This window comes from Pollicipes pollicipes, unplaced genomic scaffold, assembly GCF_011947565.3.
Source record: "Pollicipes pollicipes isolate AB1234 unplaced genomic scaffold, Ppol_2.1 Scaffold_4002;HRSCAF=4701_pilon_pilon_pilon, whole genome shotgun sequence".
In the NCBI taxonomy this organism is placed as follows: Eukaryota; Metazoa; Arthropoda; class Thecostraca; order Pollicipedomorpha; family Pollicipedidae; genus Pollicipes; species Pollicipes pollicipes.
Window position 1 is genome coordinate 4,512,305 of NW_023596420.1, and position 22,676 is coordinate 4,534,980.

The 22,676-nt window shown below is 53.2% G+C and overlaps 1 protein-coding gene across 1 annotated transcript in view; it reads left to right on the forward strand.

The window, feature by feature from the left end:
• LOC119093966 (dynein heavy chain 2, axonemal-like) overlaps positions 1-22,470 on the forward strand; it is a gene marked incomplete at its 3' end in the record, with an annotated part of 69,863 nt that extends 47,393 nt beyond the window's left edge. The window contains 16 exon segments of the mRNA XM_037217000.1: positions 1,206-1,377; positions 3,351-3,566; positions 4,580-4,795; positions 5,087-5,237; positions 5,820-5,969; positions 7,483-7,615; positions 8,709-8,850; positions 10,662-10,861; positions 11,193-11,359; positions 11,723-11,869; positions 15,132-15,283; positions 16,024-16,178; positions 17,325-17,541; positions 17,744-17,935; positions 18,684-18,868; positions 22,245-22,470. Coding sequence (XP_037072895.1) covers positions 1,206-1,377; positions 3,351-3,566; positions 4,580-4,795; positions 5,087-5,237; positions 5,820-5,969; positions 7,483-7,615; positions 8,709-8,850; positions 10,662-10,861; positions 11,193-11,359; positions 11,723-11,869; positions 15,132-15,283; positions 16,024-16,178; positions 17,325-17,541; positions 17,744-17,935; positions 18,684-18,868; positions 22,245-22,470 — 2,821 coding nt within the window.
• Between the last annotated feature and the right edge of the window lie 206 nt (positions 22,471-22,676).

Genomic DNA, 22,676 nt, shown 5'->3' on the forward strand with positions numbered 1-22,676 from the left:
GCACCCGCAGACGCCGTGGTCGGGGCAACCAGAGTGAGTTGGGATAGAATCCCAGCCCTGTTTATCAGATCGACCAATGAGGTGTGTCATTTAATCACACAATTGGCTGTGCGTATTTTGTTTATATTCTCACAAGTTCTTACCATGTTGGATGTGAAGGTTTACCGTGATTTTGGTCCCCATGGCTTCCGCTTTCTTACCTCGTGACTGATTAGAGCAAATGAAAGTCACGCAGCCCTAAATTTAAAGATCCTACATGGCATAGGCCGAGTCCCGCCAGTCTATGTATGACAACCTCGACGATTTATCACCATAATCTCTTCAAGTGTGCCAGGGCCTATACATTGCCACTTTCCCAACTTCCGTAGCGTGTTGTCCTGAAGACAGAATTCTTACCCGCAAATTTTACCCTATTGAGCTCTTTCCCACTGCTCACCTTCCATTTAATTTCTTCTGTCTTTTCCTCTTCTCTCCCTCCTCTTCTCCTCTCCTCTATTCCCCTTATATGTCCTCTCTTGTCCTCTCCTGCTCATTTCTGTCCTCTCTTGTCCTCTTCTCTCCCCTCCCCTCCCCTCCGCTCCCCTCCCCTCCCCTCCCCTCCCCTCCCCTCCCCTCCCCTCCTCTCCTCTCTTGTCCTGTCCTTCCCCTCCTCTCCTCTCCTCTCCCTTCCCCCTCCTCTCCTCTCCTCTCCTCTCCTCTCCTCTCCTCTCCTCTCCTCTCCTCTCCTCCTCCTCTCCTCTCCTCTTCCTCTCCTCGCCTCTCCTCTCCTCTCCTCTCCTCTCCTCTCCTCTCCTCTCCTTTCCCTCCTCTCCTCTCCTCTCCTTTTCACTTCTTTTCGTCTCTTCCTTTTTCTTCCTTTTTTCTCTTCTTTTTTCCTCCTCCTTTTCTCCTCAGTTCCAGCAGTTCCTCCTCTTCTCCCTTCCTCTACGCTTCCAACACCCCTTCCGTCTTGCCTTGTGTTGTCTTGTCTTCTTTCGTCTCGTCTCGTCTCGTTTCCTGTTCTATCCTCTCATCTCATTTCATATCCCGCCCTCTCGTCTCATCTCACATCACATCACATCACATCACATCACATCACATCACATCACATCACATCGCCTCATCTCACCTCTTCTCACCTCACCTTACCTCACCTCAACTGCTGTCACCTCACCTCACCCTTCTCTATTTCCTCTCCTCCCATTTTCGTCTACGTTGTCGGACAGGGTGGTGGAGCCCAAGAAGATGCGGCTGTTGTCGGCTGAGCGTATCCTGGCCGAGAAGCAGAAAAACCTTGCTGATGCCAAGGCAAAGCTGCAGGAGCTCAGCGAGAAGCTGGCCAAGCTGCAAACAGAGTACAACGAAAAGCTTGCCCAGAAGGAAGAACTAAGAATTAAGGTACGATGGCTCATTAGCTGTTTCTTCTTCCGAACATAATTTTGCATTACATACATTGTTCCTGGAATGGGGATGATTCAATTACATTCACGTGATTTCGAGCTGCGTGATGGCCGACCTACAGCCTCTGATCCTTTCATTCGACTCCTGGTATGTGGCTGATGTTTCGTCTGTAGCGGTCTGGGGCAGTGACACTGTCCATCATTGTTGGGTTGGCTAGGTCGCTACGCATTTCTGTTTTGTTCGCTAGCGTTACCTCAGACTGGCAGGATCTGTGACAGATGACAGTTTGGCCTCGGCAGGAATCTGCCCCCCCCCCCCATGCATCTAGGTTTAGAGAAGATTGTCGAAACTACTCGACTTCGGGAAGAAGGACGTTGGCATTGCGATCAGCGCCTAAGCCGAATGTGTGGGTGGCCCTCCTCTTGGTTTTCCAAGCTAGCGGGCCAACTAGCCTGGCTGGCTGGTTGACTGACTGGCTGGCTGTGTGCATTTCTTCAGCCAGCGAAACAGCACACAAGTCTGTATGGATTGCCGTGAAGCTGCGCACACGACTGGTTGAAATTTCATGACGATCCAGTTCATAAATTCACGCCGTTCCCTTACCGGTGTCGGTCACTGTCAGGGGGACACTTGCATATGTGGGACATACAAGTAGACCGCATCAGAGGCAGTATCCTGCTGCCGGCGGGCGAATCATCGTGGCCGTGTGCTTTTTCTCCCATCCCCCGTCAGACTCCACCCACGCTAGACTTTTGTTTGATTTTAAACCAACAAAGAGCGGCCAAACCGGCTCACCGCTTACACACGTCCGGCGCACACTGCCCGACACGAGCTCCGCGATACCCCGACTAGGGCGCAGCCCCGCGCGCCTGCCGGCCGTGACCTGCACTTCACTTGTACGCTGGCGAGGTGGCAGAGACGCATTCAGTGGCCGGCACTGCATAGCCTGGCTGGGGCATCCCAACCAAAGCACAGACTAGGCCACGGCTTAACGCGTTTCTTGGCTGTGCTTAAAATCTGTCACGCTGAGCTGTTAGATTCTCTTCTAATTGTTAGTTGCTGTGCTACACAGTGCACAAAATAACCAACTGCTGTCTTTAAGAGACTGGATATCGTCACTACTCGCATCGACCACCAGTTAATCCATGTTTCACTGGACGAAGACGGTGCGATTGTCTCATTGCGGTTCCTCCTGGGACCATCATCCTGATGATGACGATGAGCAAAGTGCAGACCATCGAAAAGTCGCAACTGCTACCAGGCCAAACGTCAAACAAGGCCTCGCCGCAAAGGCCAAGCCGCTGCACATCACGAGCAACGTTTAAGATGGCGCCGCCACACGAAGGGGGTGCTGATTGGGGCAGGCTTTGAAAGATTAGAAAACCAGTGGAGATGTTCTGCACATTACTGAGATGCGAACCATTGTGATGTGGCAGGAGGTGGCGCTATACTGAGATCAACGGCGTCGCATGTGCTCACACCGAAGCAATTGGAAACTACAACTAGATATTCGCATTTTATTTCATCTCATCTTACCGATGTCTTGAGTTTGTGGATCATTGTTGTACGAGCAACGTGTCTGTGATCTACGGGTATTGAACAGCTTTCAAATGACGACCTAGCGGGCCACAAATGTCAAACTGATGTTAACGCGCTGTTGTTGAGAGGCGAGGCAACGTCATATCGCGGGTAGTGGCACCATCCGCGCCAACGGATCCGTTTATTTCATTTACTAAAGGTGACGAATGCTGGCAGGTCAGCTTGGTTACGTGACGAAGCTCGCAGGATGCAGCGGGGTTGGGCCGTAATTTGACGGGCTGCCGGCCGGAACTCTGTGTGACGGGAGGGGAATGGGTGTCCGGTGTTGATGGAGTGGCCCAGTCAGGTGGGCAGTTGGGCGTCACTGGCACTGTGGCTCGCCTCTCGGGCGGAGAACGTGAGCTTGACAGGCACTGTGACGGGCCCTCCAGGCTGAAGGTCTGGAGCTGAAGCTGGATCGCGCGGCGAAAATCGTGTCCGGTCTAGCCGGCGAGAAGGTCCGCTGGACGCAGACTGTGAAGGATCTGGATGAGAGCTTCGGCTTCTTGGTGGGCGACTGCCTCATTGCGGCCGCTTTCGTCTCCTACATGGGGCCGTTCACCTCCAATTACCGTGACGAAATCATCTCCAACATCTGGCTGCCCGAGGTAGGCCACGAGCTTGTCCACCATGAGCCGGTCCCTTGCGGTCGTCATTCGGCCTTGGCTGTATATTGGGAAGCTGTCCAAGAGGAGCGTTGCTTTCTGAACTAAGTCGGGATTCGACCAGAATATGACGGGACCTTCCCTTAAACTGCGCCAACAACGGGTTTCTTCCCGGATTTGGCCCATTTTCCTCCCAAAGTTGAGAGAAGGCTAGAGCCCCTCTCAAATGAATTGGGCAGCTCCATTCCCGGTGTCTTGATTGTTCTGTTACCCTATCTTATTTTCGGCATGCGCGATTCACTTGATCTCGCCGACGTTAACCTTGCATAAAACTAACCAACGCCTGCCGTAGCAACAGAATAAGAGTGACGCCATTTTACCACTTTTGTTAACAAAGGGAGTTAATCCACTACCTCAGGTACATATTTTCTGTTATTTCAATGCTGCGCAACTTCGAAAAATTGGTCTTGTTTGTGATCAAACACTGGTCGCTTTCAGGCTGTATGTAATCGCCCGGTAATAAACACACAGTGCATTCACCTACATCGTGCAGTTCTTTCCTTTCACACCTGTTTTCGTCGTTAGGTTTTATACCCGTCCCCAACAGCGCCCAACACTGCCGGCTGTATGGTTTGCGTTCGAGTGCACATGACTGGCAGCACGTGTCGGTCCACACATGTCCGACTGGTCGTCCCATCCCCGCCGTTGCTACGTTGTGGTCAGTTGTTTGGTCGCTTGCTGCTCGTGTGTATCAGACGCTCGGTAACGCTGCTTCCGTGTGATCAGATGCGCGCGTTTCTGGTTAAGCCTGCTCCGTGTGATCGGATTCGCCACTAAGTTGCTCAGTGTGCTTATATGCGCGGTAAGCTGGCTCCGTTGTGTGTGATCAGGTGCTGCGGTAAGCTGCTCCTGTGTGATCAGATTGCGCGGTTGAGCTGCTCCGTGTGATACAGATGGCCGCGGTGGTCAAGCTGCTCCTGTGATCAGACGCGCGTTAAGCTGCTCCGTGTGATCAGGTGCGCGGTAAGCTGGTGCCCTGCTCGCCTACGTTCGAGCTGCGCGAGTTTCTGGCCAAGCCGACCGTCGTGCGCGACTGGAACGTGCAGGGCCTGCCGTCCAACCCCTACAGCGTGGAGAACGGCATCATCGTCACGCGCGGCCAGCGCTGGCCGCTGCTCATCGACCCGCAGGGCCAAGGCCTGCGCTGGATCAGAAGCATGGAGGCGAAACATGTGGGTCGGCTGCGCACGGCAGCTGCTGCTGCTCTCCTGTAGAATGTGTGTGCGGTTTTTGCAACGTAAAGCAATAGATGAATGGTTGCGACGCGTCATCTTAGTAATGTCAGCGGGAGCTCATACTAATCGCAGCATCGATAGACACGGAATGTCTTACGCTAGTTCTCGGTAATTGGAGCAGTGGTCAGTCGTTGTGTTCCTCCATTTTCTGCCCTTAACCGAATGACCTGCACGTTATTGTGGAAGACGTTGACCCATTGGCGTTTCTGTCTCTGTCCACCACTGCAGGACTTGAAGACAATTGACCTCCAGCAGAGCAACTACTTGTCCGTCCTGGAGCGCAGTATCACCTTCGGCTTTCCAGTGCTGCTACAGAACGTGCAGGAGACGCTGGACGCCTCACTCAACCCCATTCTTACCAAGTCCGTCATCAAGCAGGGTATGGCCCAAACACGTCGTGGAGCTGCAGTCGGCTGTCAGCGGTATTTCGAGCGCAAAAGGCGGTGTAGCTGACGTGGAATAGGAACCTCTGTCAGGTGTACGTGCGCTAAGATAGTAAAGTATAGTTGTAAGATAGACTACACGCGGTTTGTTCTCAACTTCATTATATGAAGACATGTTTATGGTTAGTTACTGGCGCTTTCGGCTCTTCACTGTGGTCAAATTGGTGCCACAGTAGGCAAGGGACTACCTCGGTACTGTTTTGTTCTTTGTGCTTTTGTGCTTTTCAAAACATGCGCAGGGAAGTTTTGCGGTTTTGGTCACTGATTTTATGATTTACCTGTGGGAAGTGATTGCCTCGGGTTCTGCGTCCCGCAACCCGCCATCGTCCGTCGAGGGTTACTTAAGAAGCGACCGTTTGACACTAATAATCGTAGCAGTGTGCTGTGATGTGAACTGTATGATACAGAAGATATACACACTATGGGCAGGGGGCTTATATCTAGTTAGTGACTGTGCCTTATTAAAGTGTCCCAGAAGGTTACGTCACCTTTGTTCTCTCACCGCAATTTCTCCGCAGGCGATCGTCTGTTTACGAAGCTCGGCGATAAGGAGGTGGAATACAACCCGCAGTTCCGGTTCTACATCAGCACAAAACTCTCCAATCCACACTACCCGCCGGAGATCGCCACCAAGACCACCATCATCAACTTCACCGTCAAAGAGGACGGTGGGCACACGCTGCTTCAGTGATGTCACATATTTCTCTACTCAGGGAAATAGATTGTCGTTTACCCCTTGCGTGTCCGTGCAAAATGGAATTTTTCACCAGGCAATATCTCTGGCGCGTGGCTGCTGACACCGCATGGTTTGACTTGGCAAAATGCTTTTTAATTTTTATTTACAAAGATGTTCGTGGTTAGGGATACGCATGGCTCAAATTTGGGATGTGATGCTTCTTGGTCGAAATCAGTACCAGGAAAGACGCATCTTTATTTTCAAACAACGCACAGCGGTTGGTCCAACATATACCTTGCAGATTTGATACCAAGAAGCCGTCCAATTTCGTAGCGTGTAATTCAAATAAGAAACGACTTTTCGACACTTATCGTGTATGCCCGTAGTGTTGTGTAAAGGCTGTAAGGTTACGTGGGCATTCATACGGGTTTACACATTCTGTTACACGCAATACCGTATAACTATGGTTGGGTCGTCGCAATGCGCGTTATCGACCTCATATGCGTCGACGACCGGTTTCTGATCTGCTAGGATCGCAGACGTAAGGCTGTGTTAGAGGCGTACGTCGAAACCAATCGACGTCGGGTGTCCGCATCATACGATGTATCCAGGGCAGCATGTCGCAAAATAAATGACTTTTGTGATTTACCTCAAGATGCAAAACTCGCCCTTGGCTAGACCGCGTCAAATACAGGGTATATATTGTGCAATCTGTACATTTTCTAGCGTGGTTTATTTCCGAAAGCCACTGCGCTGCAATCGTGACATGGTACTGTGGCACGAACTCATGCCAGGTGCGCAACAGACCACGTGAAGGGTACGCGCAATACAGTGTAAGGTACCGGAGTTCAACTGAACGTTCAACACCGTCACAATGTAGGACATCACGGACACGGGATGACTCTTGCGTAGCGGTTTAAGTCCGCTACGCAAAATGGTCCACATTTAGGTCCTGAGTGCAACAGTGGGAATACCGTTTTGAAAACATGAAAGATGGTCTTTCGCTTTAAATGGGGGCGAACCTCTTCGCATGCACATCATTCATTGTGTCGAACTGGGTGGATGATTGCAACACTGTTATTATGTACTTGTCACTTCATGAGGACCTTTCTGGCGTTCGTGAGCACGATTTTCAGATATAACGGCCGCCAACTGGCTCTCAGTCAATGTCGTGCAACGCACTGTGACGTAAACAAACCGTGACGCACTGAGAAACATTTGTACTTAACAGAGAAACTGTGTTGTATAGAGCAGTCTTTTCCACTGAAAAGTATGCCAATGGCTATAAGTGAGCTTATTTCATCATGACCCACGCATGCCTCGATATCTTTAAACGTGGCACATGCCCTTGAACTCAAGGCTGCTATCCGAAGAAGCATGCCTTCTTTAAAATGTCACAGTGACTGCGTTGTTTGTTGCGGTTAATCGGGTCACCCGTAAAGACCGCTCAATGCGAGGCCTATTCCTCTGTCAGGCCCTGCATAGCATTTCTATGTGCGGTACAGGCCTGGAGCAGCAGCTGCTGGGCATCGTGGTGAGGAAGGAGCGGCCGGAGCTGGAGGAGCAGAAGGATACACTGGTCACCAACATCGCCGCCGGCAAGGTCAAACTGATTGAGCTGGAAGACGAGGTGCTCAGGTCAGGCGCAGGCTCGTCCGTCTAGTTTTTCACCCCTCGCTGATACCGATTACCCACGACTGATGGGGTGGACCTTCGCCCTCCCCTGAACCGTTGCACACAGGGATAACTAGAGGTTTGAATTGGCCACGGTTAGTTGTGGATGTCCTGTTGAAGTAAAACCGGTAACGGGCTGCAGTGATAGTCTTTTCATTGATGTTGGCACCATTTTTGTTTTAGATGATGGTGGTTAGGGCTACATTTAGGCGAAACTCCAATAAAAACATTGTTTCATTATTGACCAACAGAATACATCCAACAAGTGCATTTAAACCGATCTGAAGGAGTCAAACTGTTATGGGTGTGGTGACCACACCCCTGAGATGGGGGGGGGGGGCAAATCCATATTTGGGAGTGGAATTGTAAATTGTGGGAGACAACCTAACATAAAACTGACTTGATGGCAAAACGTAAAAATTTTGCATTCTGTGGGTCAGGTTTTAGTGGATAAATTCCATTTGGGGAAATTAGGGAACATATTCGCCCTCCAGTTGTTAAACATATGCAAAGTGGTATGAGGTGATTGCTTCATAGTTGGCACCAGAGTTCATAAATCCCGTTTAGAGGATGAGCACAACGTATGTCCTATGGATCTAACGTCCAACGCTGGTTAACTCCAACGTGTCGCATTTCAAGCAATAGTTTCGGTTGATTTCACGCATCGATTTCCAGAAGAGTCTCATGCTCTGTTTGTCAGGTCCATCATTTTCCCATCGTAAGCCCGCTGATCGTTACTGACCACGTGCACTAGACGCATAATTGCTGTCGAATCGCTATCTAACATTGCAGAGTAGGTAAACATATTTGGATTGGATCCTCAGTTTCGTGAAAGCGGCATCACATGGTAGACTGTTCAGTTGACCCAAAGTTAAGCTGGATTGGTGGTGCTGCGTATAGCATTTCTGCTAACGCTGGTGGTGATGTGTGCGCTTTTGTGTACCATTGTACCGATCATCTTTACGTGTTGTTGGTTCAGTTATTGTAAGCGTCGGCGCGTGTGCCTTTTTGCCTTTACAAAGTGTTGGTGCTGATACGTTTGGTTCTGCTGTAACAGACTTCTGAAGACAGAAGGCTCACTCCTGGAGGACGAGGCGCTAGTGGTGACTCTGCAATCCTGCAAGACGACGTCGGCAGACGTCATCGAACAGCTGGAGACGGCCGAGGAGACTGAAATCAAGATTGACTCCGCTCGAGAGGCAGGTTCACTCCCCGACCCTCACCCCCACCTACATATGCCCCACACACTCTTGCGCACATGTAGCGATCACTAATAGACCACACTTGGCGGCGCACATAGCACGTGTGGATTTCAAGTCAACTCCCCAGTTGTGGACAAAAGGGTGAAATGTTTACAGCCATGAAATATGGCGTTGTTAGATCAATGCGGATTGCGTGGAGGCGACGTTTCCAGGCGACGCAGTGCACTGCTCGTATTTGACAGTGTGCAATCCGAGTCATGGAACATTAGTAAATGCCTTACAAAGTTAATTGTATTAAAACGGGATGTTCGTGCGTTGTATATATTTTCGGTAACAGCCGATGATCGGATGCAAGGCCCCAAAAAGGAAGGTTACTTATGCATAAACTGGGATCTTAAACTAGTGCCTCAATATCCATACGCGACGAACTATATGTTTATATGTATTTCTTTGTTTTCCTTTCTCGGCAACAGAGCAGCGCTCTCCTAACAGGCGAAATCGTTTAAATAAAATGCAATAAGTGCATAGTGTACAGTAGTATGAACATAAATGTTGGATGACATACCTCAAAGCTGACTGAAGATACTACGAAGCTAAAGCATTCTTGATCACTCGAACTCGGAAGATGGCAAAACCGTCGAGAACGACATATGGGCTGGTGTTGCTAGTTAAAAACTGCTCGCAACGCTTGACAGCCTGCAAAACAGACCGCTCTGTACTATTTGCACACGAGCGCGAGGTACAGCGAGCAGAGTTCAGGTGCGGGTCGATCGAGGTGGCACAGGCAAAGGGAAACGACTGAGTAAGGTTTGAGAGTCCAGTTTACATTAGAAGGTGTTCCTCAGAAAGAGTAAATCGTGCTGCACTCTTCGTACTGCTAGGGATGGGATTTTGAAGTGAGGCAGTAGGCTGTCATAGGAAAGAGAATTTGTTTGCCCGGAGAATGTATGAGTAATTAATCACATAGAAAGCTTGTACTGCCCTCGGTCGACCGGCACTGTGTGGGCATCGACCGCCTCGTCCAGACTGCGCCGTATATTTTAAAACTGATCGCGCGTTTGCGAAATACGCAGCCATCACTGCGCTTCGGTTGAACTTCGGCCTGCTGGTACCGACACGAAAGGGCCGAATAAGGAGACCAAGTACTCGACCGGCCCTTCTATGTCAGAGACGGGTAAAGTGAAAATTTGTTTGGTATTCAGCGTTACGCCAAGGTCGCCAAGGTCCATTGTGAACGTTTTAAATCTAACAGGGTTGAGGATCAGCCCCCACATGATGTACCGCGCTACCAGATGATCGTGACCATTCTGCAGCCCTAGTGCATCAGTCGGGACGTAATTTTACGCGAAATTTTGACGTCATTGGCGTACGAAAGACAGCCAACTAGTTTCCAATCGGAAGTTTTTTCGTTGACGATAACCGCCTGACGTCCGTCAGACAGATACGAGGCAAACCATAAACCGCAAAGGCCGTTGCATAAATGGGGTTACTTTGTTACTTTACTACCGCTACTTTCGTGGATATAAATATTCACAGATGTGACCTCAAAGGATCGTGATCGATAGCCGAGTTGCAACTAATGTGCTGCACTTCGGAACGATGTAACTGGTTTTGAAGAAAAAGTTTCACAAGCATTTGAAGGTGTGGGTGTCGTGACAATGAGATACACCTGACGCGAGGTTGATGTCGTGTGGCCTTGAACTCAGTGCACGCCGTCCATTGATTCTACAAACCAGGCTCTGCGCTCGCATCGGATGCTGTGCGCTCGAGCTGGGGGCTGACCTGGTGCCGGCTGCACTCTGCTGCAGGCGTACCGGCCGTGCGCGCGACGCGCCTCCATATTGTTCTTCGTGCTGACTGACCTGGGCAAGATTGACCCGATGTATCAGTTCTCACTGGATTCGTACGTCGACCTGTTTACGCACTCCATCGACAAGTCGCAGCGGAGCCCCAAATTAGAGAACCGCATCCAGAACATGAATGACTTCCACACCTATGGCGTTTACAAGTAAGTGAACACCGAAATCGCCTGAACTGTGCTGCATGCGGAGTCTCAACCAAGTCACGACTGGCTGTCATGGATGACAGCCAGGTGCGTCAAAATTGGATTAAATGTCCAGGAATGTAATGATGGCCGGGCCAAATGGTGTTCTTTTTCATTTTGTTAAGCTGAACGTCTTTTTAGCTATGTGTGTTTTTTAATATTACGTTGGCACATTATGACGAATTATGCAATTATATAAGATGTGACTTCGTCGTTATTTCTGGATACTGCACTTTGCACTGATTTAATGGCCGGCTTTATGCTTTTTAGTCGTTAGTTGTCATTCTATTTGCAGATACGCCTGTCGTGGACTCTTCGAAAGGCACAAGCTGCTGTTTTCGTTCCACATGTGCATAAAGATGCTGGAGAGCCAGGCCGTCGTCAACGGGGACGAATACATGTTCTTCCTCAAGGGTGGTGTGGTTTTGGACCGAGAGGAGCAGATGGATAACCCTTGCCCAGGTCAGAGGTCACCTGGATGGTAAGCATTTCCGGTCTGTGAGGCCGTTATCGATATCTAGTAACGGTTGTGGGATTTTTTTGTTTTTGTTCGTTGTTTTTTATCGACGTGGCTGCGTTTGTCGCGCGAAATCTCCTGAGATAGCGTGAACTCTTAATCCCCCAATCAGAAATTCGTTGCCGGCATGGATCCTTGAAACATATTCGCACAAAAGCAATGCGAATAGCTTTTTAAACTTTGAAATGTTTTTTTCCAAACGTTGCGTTTGATGATTTTACTAAATAGATGTCATTAAGCTAGCTGTGCTGCGACGCGGACTGCTGTGTGGACCCTTGTGGCTGATTGTTGGTGTCTCCGGCCATCAGAGTGGCTGTCGGACTCGGCCTGGGACAACGTGACTGAACTGGAGCGGCTGGCCAACTTCCACGGCGTGATACAGTCGTTTGAGCAGGGGCACCGCGACTGGTACGCCTGGTACACGTCTCCGGAGCCAGAGAAGGCCACGCTGCCCGGTCAGTCTGAGTTCTCAGTGCCGAGTCGGCAGCTTGACACCGCCGCCTTTGAATCTCACCCCATGATTCAGGTGTGCTTGGGTACCGGCAGTAGGGGTCTTGGGTTTTGATTGAGTCTTTTCTAGGGACGCTCAAATGCATTGTTGCTTGGGCTTACGGCCCAGGTCACGACCTCTCCATCCCGCGTGCGATCCGCGCCAGGGTCCGGATCGCTCTTCCCCATCCGCGAGCTCGAGCGGCTTATTGGCCTAAGTCACGACCTCTCCATCCCGCGTGCGATCCGCGCCAGGGTCCGGATCGCTCTTCCCATCCGCGAGCTCGAGCGGCTTATTGGCCTAAGTCACGACCTCTCCATCCCGCATGCGATCCGCGCCAGGGTCCGGATCGCTCTTCCCCATCCGCGAGCTCGAGCGGCTTATTGGCCTAAGTCACGACCTCTCCATCCCGCATGCGATCCGCGCCAGGGTCCGGATCGCTCTTCCCCATCCGCGAGCTCGAGCGGCTTAGGGCCTAAGTCACGACCTCTCCATCCCGCGTGCGATCCGCGCCAGGGTCCGGATCGCTCTTCCCCATCCGCGAGCTCGAGCGGCTTATTGGCCTAAGTCACGACCTCTCCATCCCGCGTGCGATCCGCGCCGGGTCCGGATCGCTCTTCCCCATCCGCGAGCTCGAGCGGCTTATTGGCCTAAGTCACGACCTCTCCATCCCGCATGCGATCCGCGCCAGGGTCCGGATCGCTCTTCCCCATCCGCGAGCTCGAGCGGCTTATTGGCCTAAGTCACGACCTCTCCATCCCGCATGCGATCCGCGCCAGGGTCCGGATCGCTCTTCCCCATCCGCGAGCTCGAGCGGCTATTGGCCTAAGTCACGACCTCTCCATCCCGCATGCGATCCGCGCCAGGGTCCGGATCGCTCTTCCCCATCCGCGAGCTCGAGCGGCTTATTGCCTAAGTCACGACCTCTCCATCCCGCATGCGATCCGCGCCAGGGTCCGGATCGCTCTTCCCCATCCGCGAGCTCGAGCGGCTTATTGGCCTAAGTCACGACCTCTCCATCCCGCGTGCGATCCGCGCCAGGGTCCGGATCGCTCTTCCCCATCCGCGAGCTCGAGCGGCTTATGGCCTAAGTCACGACCTCTCCATCCCGCATGCGATCCGCGCCAGGGTCCGGATCGCTCTTCCCCATCCGCGAGCTCGAGCGGCTTATTGGCCCTAAGTCACGACCTCTCCATCCCGCGTGCGATCCGCGCCAGGGTCCGGATCGCTCTTCCCCATCCGCGAGCTCGAGCGGCTTATTGGCCTAAGTCACGACCTCTCCATCCCGCGTGCGATCCGCGCCAGGGTCCGGATCGCTCTTCCCCATCCGCGAGCTCGAGCGGCTTATTGGCCTAAGTCACGACCTCTCCATCCCGCATGCGATCCGCGCCAGGGTCCGGATCGCTCTTCCCCATCCGCGAGCTCGAGCGGCTTATTGGCCTAAGTCACGACCTCTCCATCCCGCATGCGATCCGCGCCAGGGTCCGGATCGCTCTTCCCCATCCGCGAGCTCGAGCGGCTTATTGGCCTAAGTCACGACCTCTCCATCCCGCGTGCGATCCGCGCCAGGGTCCGGATCGCTCTTCCCCATCCGCGAGCTCGAGCGGCTTATTGGCCTAAGTCACGACCTCTCCATCCCGCATGCGATCCGCGCCAGGGTCCGGATCGCTCTTCCCCATCCGCGAGCTCGAGCGGCTTATTGGCCTAAGTCACGACCTCTCCATCCCGCGTGCGATCCGCGCCAGGGTCCGGATCGCTCTTCCCCATCCGCGAGCTCGAGCGGCTTATTGGCCTAAGTCACGACCTCTCCATCCCGCGTGCGATCCGCGCCAGGGTCCGGATCGCTCTTCCCCATCCGCGAGCTCGAGCGGCTTATTGGCCTAAGTCACGACCTCTCCATCCCGCATGCGATCCGCGCCAGGGTCCGGATCGCTCTTCCCCATCCGCGAGCTCGAGCGGCTTATGGGCCTAAGTCACGACCTCTCCACCCCGCGTGCGATCCGCGCCAGGGTCCGGATCGCTCTTCCCCATCCGCGAGCTCGAGCGGCTTATGGGCCTAAGTCACGACCTCTCCACCCCGCGTGCGATCCGCGCCAGGGTCCGGATCGCTCTTCCCCATCCGCGAGCTCGAGCGGCTTATTGGCCTAAGTCACGACCTCTCCATCCCGCATGCGATCCGCGCCAGGGTCCGGATCGCTCTTCCCCATCCGCGAGCTCGAGCGGCTTATTGGCCTAAGTCACGACCTCTCCATCCCGCATGCGATCCGCGCCAGGGTCCGGATCGCTCTTCCCCATCCGCGAGCTCGAGCGGCTTATTGGCCTAAGTCACGACCTCTCCACCCCGCGTGCGATCTGCGCCAGGGTCCGGATCGCTCTTCCCCATCCGCGAGCTCGAACGGCTTATTGGCCTAAGTCACGACCTCTCCATCCCGCGTGCGATCCGCGCCAGGGTCCGGATCGCTCTTCCCCATCCGCGAGCTCGAGCGGCTTATTGGCCTAAGTCACGACCTCTCCATCCCGCGTGCGATCCGCGCCAGGGTCCGGATCGCTCTTCCCCATCCGCGAGCTCGAGCGGCTTATTGGCCTAAGTCACGACCTCTCCATCCCGCATGCGATCCGCGCCAGGGTCCGGATCGCTCTTCCCCATCCGCGAGCTCGAGCGGCTTATTGGCCTAAGTCACGACCTCTCCATCCCGCATGCGATCCGCGCCAGGGTCCGGATCGCTCTTCCCCATCCGCGAGCTCGAGCGGCTTATTGGCCTAAGTCACGACCTCTCCATCCCGCATGCGATCCGCGCCAGGGTCCGGATCGCTCTTCCCCATCCGCGAGCTCGAGCGGCTTATTGGCCTAAGTCACGACCTCTCCATCCCGCATGCGATCCGCGCCAGGGTCCGGATCGCTCTTCCCCATCCGCGAGCTCGAGGGGCTTATGGGCCCAAGTCACTTCTTCATCCATGGCAACGTACCTATGCCTACACCCATGCAGCACCCATGGACCAACCCGAACACTGCAGATCGGGATGGTCCGTGCCTCCCATTCGGTGTTTCATTCAAGCGCAAAATCTGCTTCCATTTTATAAAAGCTGTGCGAGCCGCTTGGTGGTTCGCTTGCTATCACAAACCGCCCCAGTGTCAGTTTTTCTTGTAACGGAAGGTCGCAATGTCATGCGGTCGTTCCCCGCACTGTTGGCGCCGACTGCCGTCACGGCGCACCACGTGGCCGCAGGCGAGTGGGACACCTCCTGTTCGGAGCTGCAGCGGATGATCTTCGTGCGCTCGCTGCGCCCGGACCGAGTGAACGTCTGCGTGACCACGTTCGTCGTGCACAACTTGGGCCAGCGGTTTGTCGAGCCTCCCGTGCTCGACTTCCACGGTGTGGTAAGTTTCCTCCACCGCAGGTCGTATCGTACGCCCTCTTTTCCACTGTCTGACAGACGTGTAGTAGCACCGCAAAGCTGGCTTCCTCGCTTCCAAAACGGCTGCTGAATGCTTCTGTCACGTTCGTGCATTTTCCGCTGAAAAGTGCCGATTGGCACTGAATCGATGTGCAATTGCTAATGGTGTAAGACAATTAACTCTCACCCCAGGACCTGCGTAGCACATCGTGTAAGAAGGCCACCTATCGCCTAACTTTTTTCGCGGCTCCAAGTTCCGAGGAAAAAATTGTGGCGTGTATCTGGGCGTTCGTGTATCTCTAAGTTCATGTGTCTGTACGTGGTCATCGTCGTTCCAGTCGCGGCATAGACGGCTATGCTGGCGACGGTAAAATTACACACTAACACACACACGTGCGCGCGCACAATGAATTAAAATTTTACTTTAATCTACGCCATAATTTCGTGCCGTTTTGGCCACGGGGGGGGGGGACATGCATGTGCCCGAACTCTGTCAAAACGTAATGTTGTCCCAACCACCTTACACATTACTGCACAATACCACGTGCATTGTTTGTTTTGTGTTGAATAGTACAACCACGTAGTTAAGAGTTTGTAAGAAAAAAAAACTTGAACATTGATATTCGTTGAAGGTTGGTGGCGGTGAAGCCATCGGTGTGTGGATGCGAGGTGGCCAGGTATGTGTGGGATGCACTGTCAGCACCCATGTCTGCGTGCCGGCAGCTGGAGGACTCTGCCGCCAAGACGCCGCTGATCTTCATCCTCTCGCCGGGAGTGGACCCGACCACGGCCCTGCTCCAGCTGGCTGAACAGAACGACATGATGGAGCGCTTCCACAGTCTCAGTCTGGGTCAGGGTCAGGCACCCATTGCCACACGGTGAGTGACAGGCCGCCTCCCCTCGATTCAGCCCATCTCAGTCTGGGTCAGGGTCAGACACCCATTGCCACACGGTGAGTGACAGGCCGTCTGGCATTGACCCAGCCCCGTCTCAGCCTGGGTCAGGGTCAGGCACCCATTGCCACACGGTGAGTGACAGGCCGCCTCCCCTCGACCCAACCCCGTCTCATTCTGGGTCAGGGTCAGACACCCATTGCCACACGGTGAGTGACAGGCCGTCTGGCATTGACCCAGCCCCGTCTCAGCCTGGGTCAGGGTCAGACACCCATTACCACACGGTGAGTGACGGGCCGCCTTCCCCCGATCCAACCCCGTCTCAGTCTGGGTCAGGGTCAGACACCCATTGCCACACGGTGGGTGACAGACCGCCTCCCCTCGACTCAGCCCCGTCTCAGTCTGAGTCAGGGTCAGGCACCTACTGCCACACGGTGAGTGACAGGCCGCCTTCCCCCGATCCAACCCCGTCTCAGTCTGGGTCAGGGTCAGGCACCCACTGCCATACGGTGAGTGACGGGCCGCCTCCCCCCGACCCAACCCCGTCTCATGACGATCTCTGGAGGCGTCAGCTCGTGGGTTTGCTGGTTCGTGCATCGGTCTATGGCGAAATTTCGTGGAGGGAATGTGGTGCTTTCTCGCTTCTCTCGTTTCCGGCGCACCGTGGCTGCTGTTTCGTTTGACATTGAATACGGGGCTCAGTGCAGGACGTCATCGGCCGCGGGTTTGATTACGGCCCAGCGTGACGGACCGTACGACGATCGGTTCGTCTTACAATTGGTGCACACAGGCGGAGCAGCGTCTCAGAAAGAAACGGTGTCAACACTAATTTTGCAGTCAATTCTGACCATGCGTGGCCATAGAGTATATATACACCCTTTGAATAAAGTGTAGTTGCCGTGGCACCCTCAAACTCCATTCCTACGCATGTGAGTGCACATGTGCACATGCATTGGCACTCCATGGGAGCGGCCGGGTCCCAGCACACCAACGATGTATGTTAGATGCCCGTTATCCGGACACTTGGCACTCTCTGACATTCGTGCTTCCTGCGCCCCCCCCCCCCCCCCCCCCCCTCCCCCTTCCCTTGTTCAATCGGGGCCCTCGTGCCATTTTTCCTCTCTCGGGCAGAATGCTGGAGTTGGGTAAGCGCGACGGTGGTTGGGTGTTCCTGGCCAACTGTCACCTGTCGCTCTCCTGGATGCCCGAGCTTGACAAGATGGTGGAGGAGATCCAGGACGGCGGTGCTCACACCGAGTTCCGGCTGTGGCTCAGCTCCAGCCCGCACCCGGACTTCCCCATCTCGATCCTGCAGAACGGCATTAAAATCACCACCGAGCCGCCCAAGGTAACTGATGCTGGGGGTTTATGACATGTGCACCGCCTCCATACTGACTGAAGTCATCCAGATATCCCTTACTTTTCTAACCCAGCGAGAGCATACCGTGTGGAGTATGATAGCAGCGCGCTTTATTCGTTTTAAGCCCAGCTGTACCGAGAAGTGACGTTAAGGAGTGTGTCACTCGTGACTCGCGATCCTACCGCCTCAGGGTATCAAGGCCAACATCAAGCGGCTGTACCAGAACATGACTGAGGCACAGTTCACGCAGTGTCCGCGCCAGAGTACCTACAAGAAATTGCTCTTCTCTCTCTGCTTCTTTCATTCCGTGCTGCTGGAGCGGCGCAAGTTCCAGCAGCTCGGCTGGAACATTTTGTACGCTTTCAACGACTCCGACTTCGAGGTGCGTGGCTGAGCTGGGGGCTGTGTAGGAGCACCAGCCGGTTAGCTATAGGTCACCCTGGGGAATGAATGTTCATTCATCGTGAAGTCAGGACTGCTGCTGCAGTGTGAACTAGAGCGTTCGGGTTGGCTCAAAGTTTTGCTGTCAAACGACAGATTGACAAACAGCAGCTTGACAGCAACTGCTGCGTGGGTGGGAAAATCAGTGGTAACATCGGTGAAGTGCCGGCTGGGAATCTCCCTAAAGTTGGTGCACCGTGCTGATAACATTAGTGTCGTGAACTTGGCTCTGTTCTGGCAGTGGGTGTCTACCTCAGGTTTTCGCTGTCTTTCCACCTGGTTCCCTGCCTTGTTAGATCGTGTATTTTTTTGATATTTTGGTCATGTATGAAAGGGTATTTTTTATATTTCAGGCTGTTGGAACATAAATGGCGCGACTTTCCGGTATAAAGCGTGCCCTTAAGCCAAGAGGCATCAATTGGAATCGCATATAAGCAACTCGTCAGCCATGGTTAATGATCCGCAAGTGTGAGCGAGGGAGCCTGCGTGCTGTCAGGACTGTGTGTGTGTGCGTGTGGGTATCCTTTCACGTGAGTGTGTGCGTGTGAGGGGGGGGGGGGAGGCGGTCCGTTAGTCCGGTCGTGTTCTGTATTGGTCGATGTGCCTTCGTGCCAGCCGTTGATACGGCGGCTGGTTGGTGCGTGGGTCGTCTCGGTTGTCCCCTTCAAGCGCTGCCCGGCGCCGCTCAGGTGTCCGAGTCACTCCTCAACATTTACCTGCGCGAGTACGAAGATCCTCCGTGGGACGCGCTCAAGTACCTGATCGCCGGTGTCATGTACGGCGGCCATGTGACCGACGACTGGGATCGGCGCCTGCTTATGACTTACATCAACCATATGTTCAATGACGAGGCGCTCACCGTCACCTACTACAAGTGAGAGCAAAAGGCTATGAATGCATTCGAGTGGAAATTCCGCGGCATTAATCGCAGCGGTATGCATTACATTTTCGTCTTACATGCTATTTGCGTCAAGTGTTTCTGTCTGTTTGTCGTCTTTTTCGTTGAGCTCGTCTGCAGGTCAAACGTTAAGAGATAAGGGGTGAAATATGCACACGATGAACGTGCGCATGTTCCGCATGTAGCTCGCGATCCGCTGCGGTCCAGGGTTTGGGCGTGGCACGCACTGGAAGTTCCGTTTCAAGTTTCGCGCTGGTGCGGTCAGCGGGTGGCGCGTGACGCGCGCCGCCAATTGCATTTTTAGCCTATCGGTTTCGCATGGCGGCCCGAAGAAGCCAGCCGCATCAAAACCGGCGAGCGGTCGTTCGAGTCCAGGGCCGCACCTCAGTGATCGCCGGACGGAGCGACGCAAAATCAACGCGCTCTGAGATACTTGAACGGTGTATCGCATGATTGCATGTGTGACGCCGACGTGGCACGTGCACAGCATTGGTAAAGACAGATTTCCCGTTGGGTTGGGTTTTTACCGTGTTTCACGTGGTATGCCAAGTATTGACAGCGAGAGCCGGTGCAGGCGTGAATCCAATTTCAAAGTGTTGGCCAATATACCATCTGCAATTGATGTGGCTGACACTAGACCGCGCGGCGCACCGTTACACCAGTAATCGTCTTGCAAGCTGGCAATGTCTGGATTTGGAAACATGGCGCCAAATGCAACACAGTCTTCCGAACCATCGCCAGGGTCTTGATGGCCGAAAGTTATATCACCGCAGGAATAATTCCGTGCGGCCTTCCTTTCAAACATTGTGTGCTTCTTTCTTTCGACCCAAATGCTCACAAATTATCTTTTACGCAACGTCAAAATACCACCGGTAGCCAGTCACCGCCGCTGAGTAATTCAAGTAAAACGTGGAAAAGTGCACGTGATTGCCGATGCTCAGCGGTACTTTATTCATCTTCTTTTCATTCATTCCGTGCGGGCGGAATAGCTAAGCAACGGTAACAGCAGCATGCATCAGTTCAGCTCTTTGAATGCCATTCCACAGATAAGGCAAGGTCACAATGTGATGAAAATGTGACGTTGGTTGACCATGGCATGTGTTTACTTGCATAGATAAGTGGGAGCTGAAATATGGCTGGCACCGGCAGTCACGACGTTTTATTGAAGCATCCAACATGTACAGCAAGGCCCAAAACTCAACAGACGCTCAGAGGGCGTCAAAATGACGATGCTGCAGCTTTACGCCTTGGATAACGTGCCACGGCTGTTGTGTGCCGCTGGGGTTGGGTGCCATATCAGCGTGGCCGTAAGGCTATGGGTTACCGCACCTGTGCACGCTAGGTAAGCACTTCGCTTAGCTTTTAATTATCGCTACCTCCGCTGCATGCTGTTACTTTTCAAAACTACTGGCAAGGCTTTCGTTCTCTGTGTAATGACCCACTTACGGGACATGGGTATGAACGATGCGGAAACGTGGTCACTGACTGCTGTTTGTTCGCTGACACTTTTTAAGTCAACGTTTTGGTGATTTGCCCCTGTGTGCATGGTAGAATGCGGCGCTGCATCGGCTTGGCCGTAAGAGTACGTGCGTGACTCTCCACCTTTGTACGCTATGTGGGTGGTTTATCCATATTTTATTTAAGAATGCTCATATTGGTTTATGGTGCAGTGATAAACAGCTAGGATTTTTTCAGCTTGTGTAATAACCTGTCTACGGCAGATGAGCATGAAAAGGGCGAGGAGGGCTGTCAGAGGACTTTTTTCAGACCCACTTTTCGCCAAAGCCGCAACGAGTCTTGTTCGTGGAACCACGCGGAAAAATTGGCTGGCACATCGGGTAGCAATGCAGTCCTTTTGTGTTGCTGCGGCTTGGTTTCTCATCGTCTAAGTTACGTGACGATGTGGCAAAACATCTGTTTACGCTATGAGAACGTTTGTCTCGGGTTTGAAATAGCGCTATATCCGTCTGTGAACGGAACGGGCTGGACACACTTTTCAATATGCTATTTTCGCGTGGGGTTCTTCTGTCTGTCCCGTTTTACTCAGCGCCGTCTGTGGGCCGAACGGCGGGTCACGGCGGTGGAATGTAGCCCAGAGGGCGGGCGTAATATTCGGCTTTCACGGGAAGATCGCGAGCCGCTGCAGTCCGGGGTTCGAGCGTGGCACGTGGTGGAATGACCGTTTTAGACCCATTGGTTTTGCACGGGCGCCCCGAAAGTGTGACCGACGACGAGGCCGGTGTGAATTTCGTCACGAAAAATGTGAGCCATAGTGAATCGAATGCATTACCCGAACGCATTGCTTCGAGAAACATCAGATAAGCGATAAGAAGAGCTGAGAAATGCAGCACCGCAAAACACAACTCCCACTGGCTTCGTGGTGTGCTTTGGAGACAAGTTAGGACAGTACAGATAGGCTGCAATAGCGTTGGCGAGGCAGTAGCGAAATTAGGGAGATATGGCGGCTGCACTGGTAGAAAGTGCGGCTTTTTTACTTTTGGAATACGTAACAACGCTCCAGCCGCGGTGGAAATCTGGAGAGCAACATTTGAGCGTTGATCATTCAGAATGCCAGAAATGATGTTTCCGCATCATTTAATTGTGATGTGAGTTGTGCCACATCAGCTTCGACGCATGACTAGGTGGCACGAAATTGGAAAGCGCTATGGCCGTCTTTATCTTAAGTTCTGCTTAACATTATCCCATGGGTTTAACCATCGCGAATAACAATTTTCCATGTAACGCAACGGGTCTTTTCATCCGCTTCCTAAGAGTCAGCTCCGTCCGCTTAGCGGAGCAGCGATCGCAAACGCTTGTTACACTGCTGTCGATTAACAGACATCCACTCCGTCCGCGTGCTGCGACCCAGACGTGAAAGTCCTATCCTGTCTTCCAGATTCACGTTGTGTGTGCGATGTTTCTGTATCTATTTTTCAAAGAGTACAGGAATGTGAATGCTTCTTTGGAATGCGTTCCTTGTAAGAAATGCCACCTTTGGAATGCGTTTCTTGAAAGAAATGTCACCGGCATGGCCTCGAGAAAGTGACCGTAGGTCATGAACCGTCGAGATTAGACCTTCCAAGCTTTCACTTGTGTAAAAATGATGTAACCTCAGGTTTTGAAAGCTTCAGCAACGCGTTTAAAAACGCTTAGATGTTATTCTGAAAAAGCAGGGGCCTGTGACCCCCTCCCCCGCCTTCCTCGGTCGGCGAGGTTTAAGTGACTTCAGAGTTTTGAGATCATAATGCAACATGCACAATGCAGGCCTAGTGCGTGCATTTGATCCCCAGCGTCAGCACTGCAATGCTAGGGCCGCCCTGTTCCAGATATCATAGCATGCGTGTGTTTTCAGGCTGTCGTCGCTGCCGTATTACTACATCCCGCGAGACGGCCACCTCTCCTACTACCAGGACTTCAGCAACAGTCTGCCGACCGTAGACCACCCGGAGGCGTTCGGTCAGCACCCGAACGCCGATATCGCCAGCAGCATCGGCGATGCGCGCACCCTCTTCGAGACGGTGCTGTCGCTGCAGCCGGCAGTGGCATCCGCCTCCGACGGACAGAGCTCCGACGACAAGGTCCGATGCCCTGCCGCGAAACCCTGACATTCCCGCTTGCCCTCCAGCAGTGGCCTGATGTAGTGCTCTTGGTCTGCGTCGCTCCTGGAATTGGGTGCGCCAAAATGGTTTAAATTGTGCTTTTCCTGTGGGGGGCAGCGAAACTGTGCTTGGGAAAACGGGTTTTACCTAGTCCCGACTTACACCTAGTACCTCAAAGCCTGTCG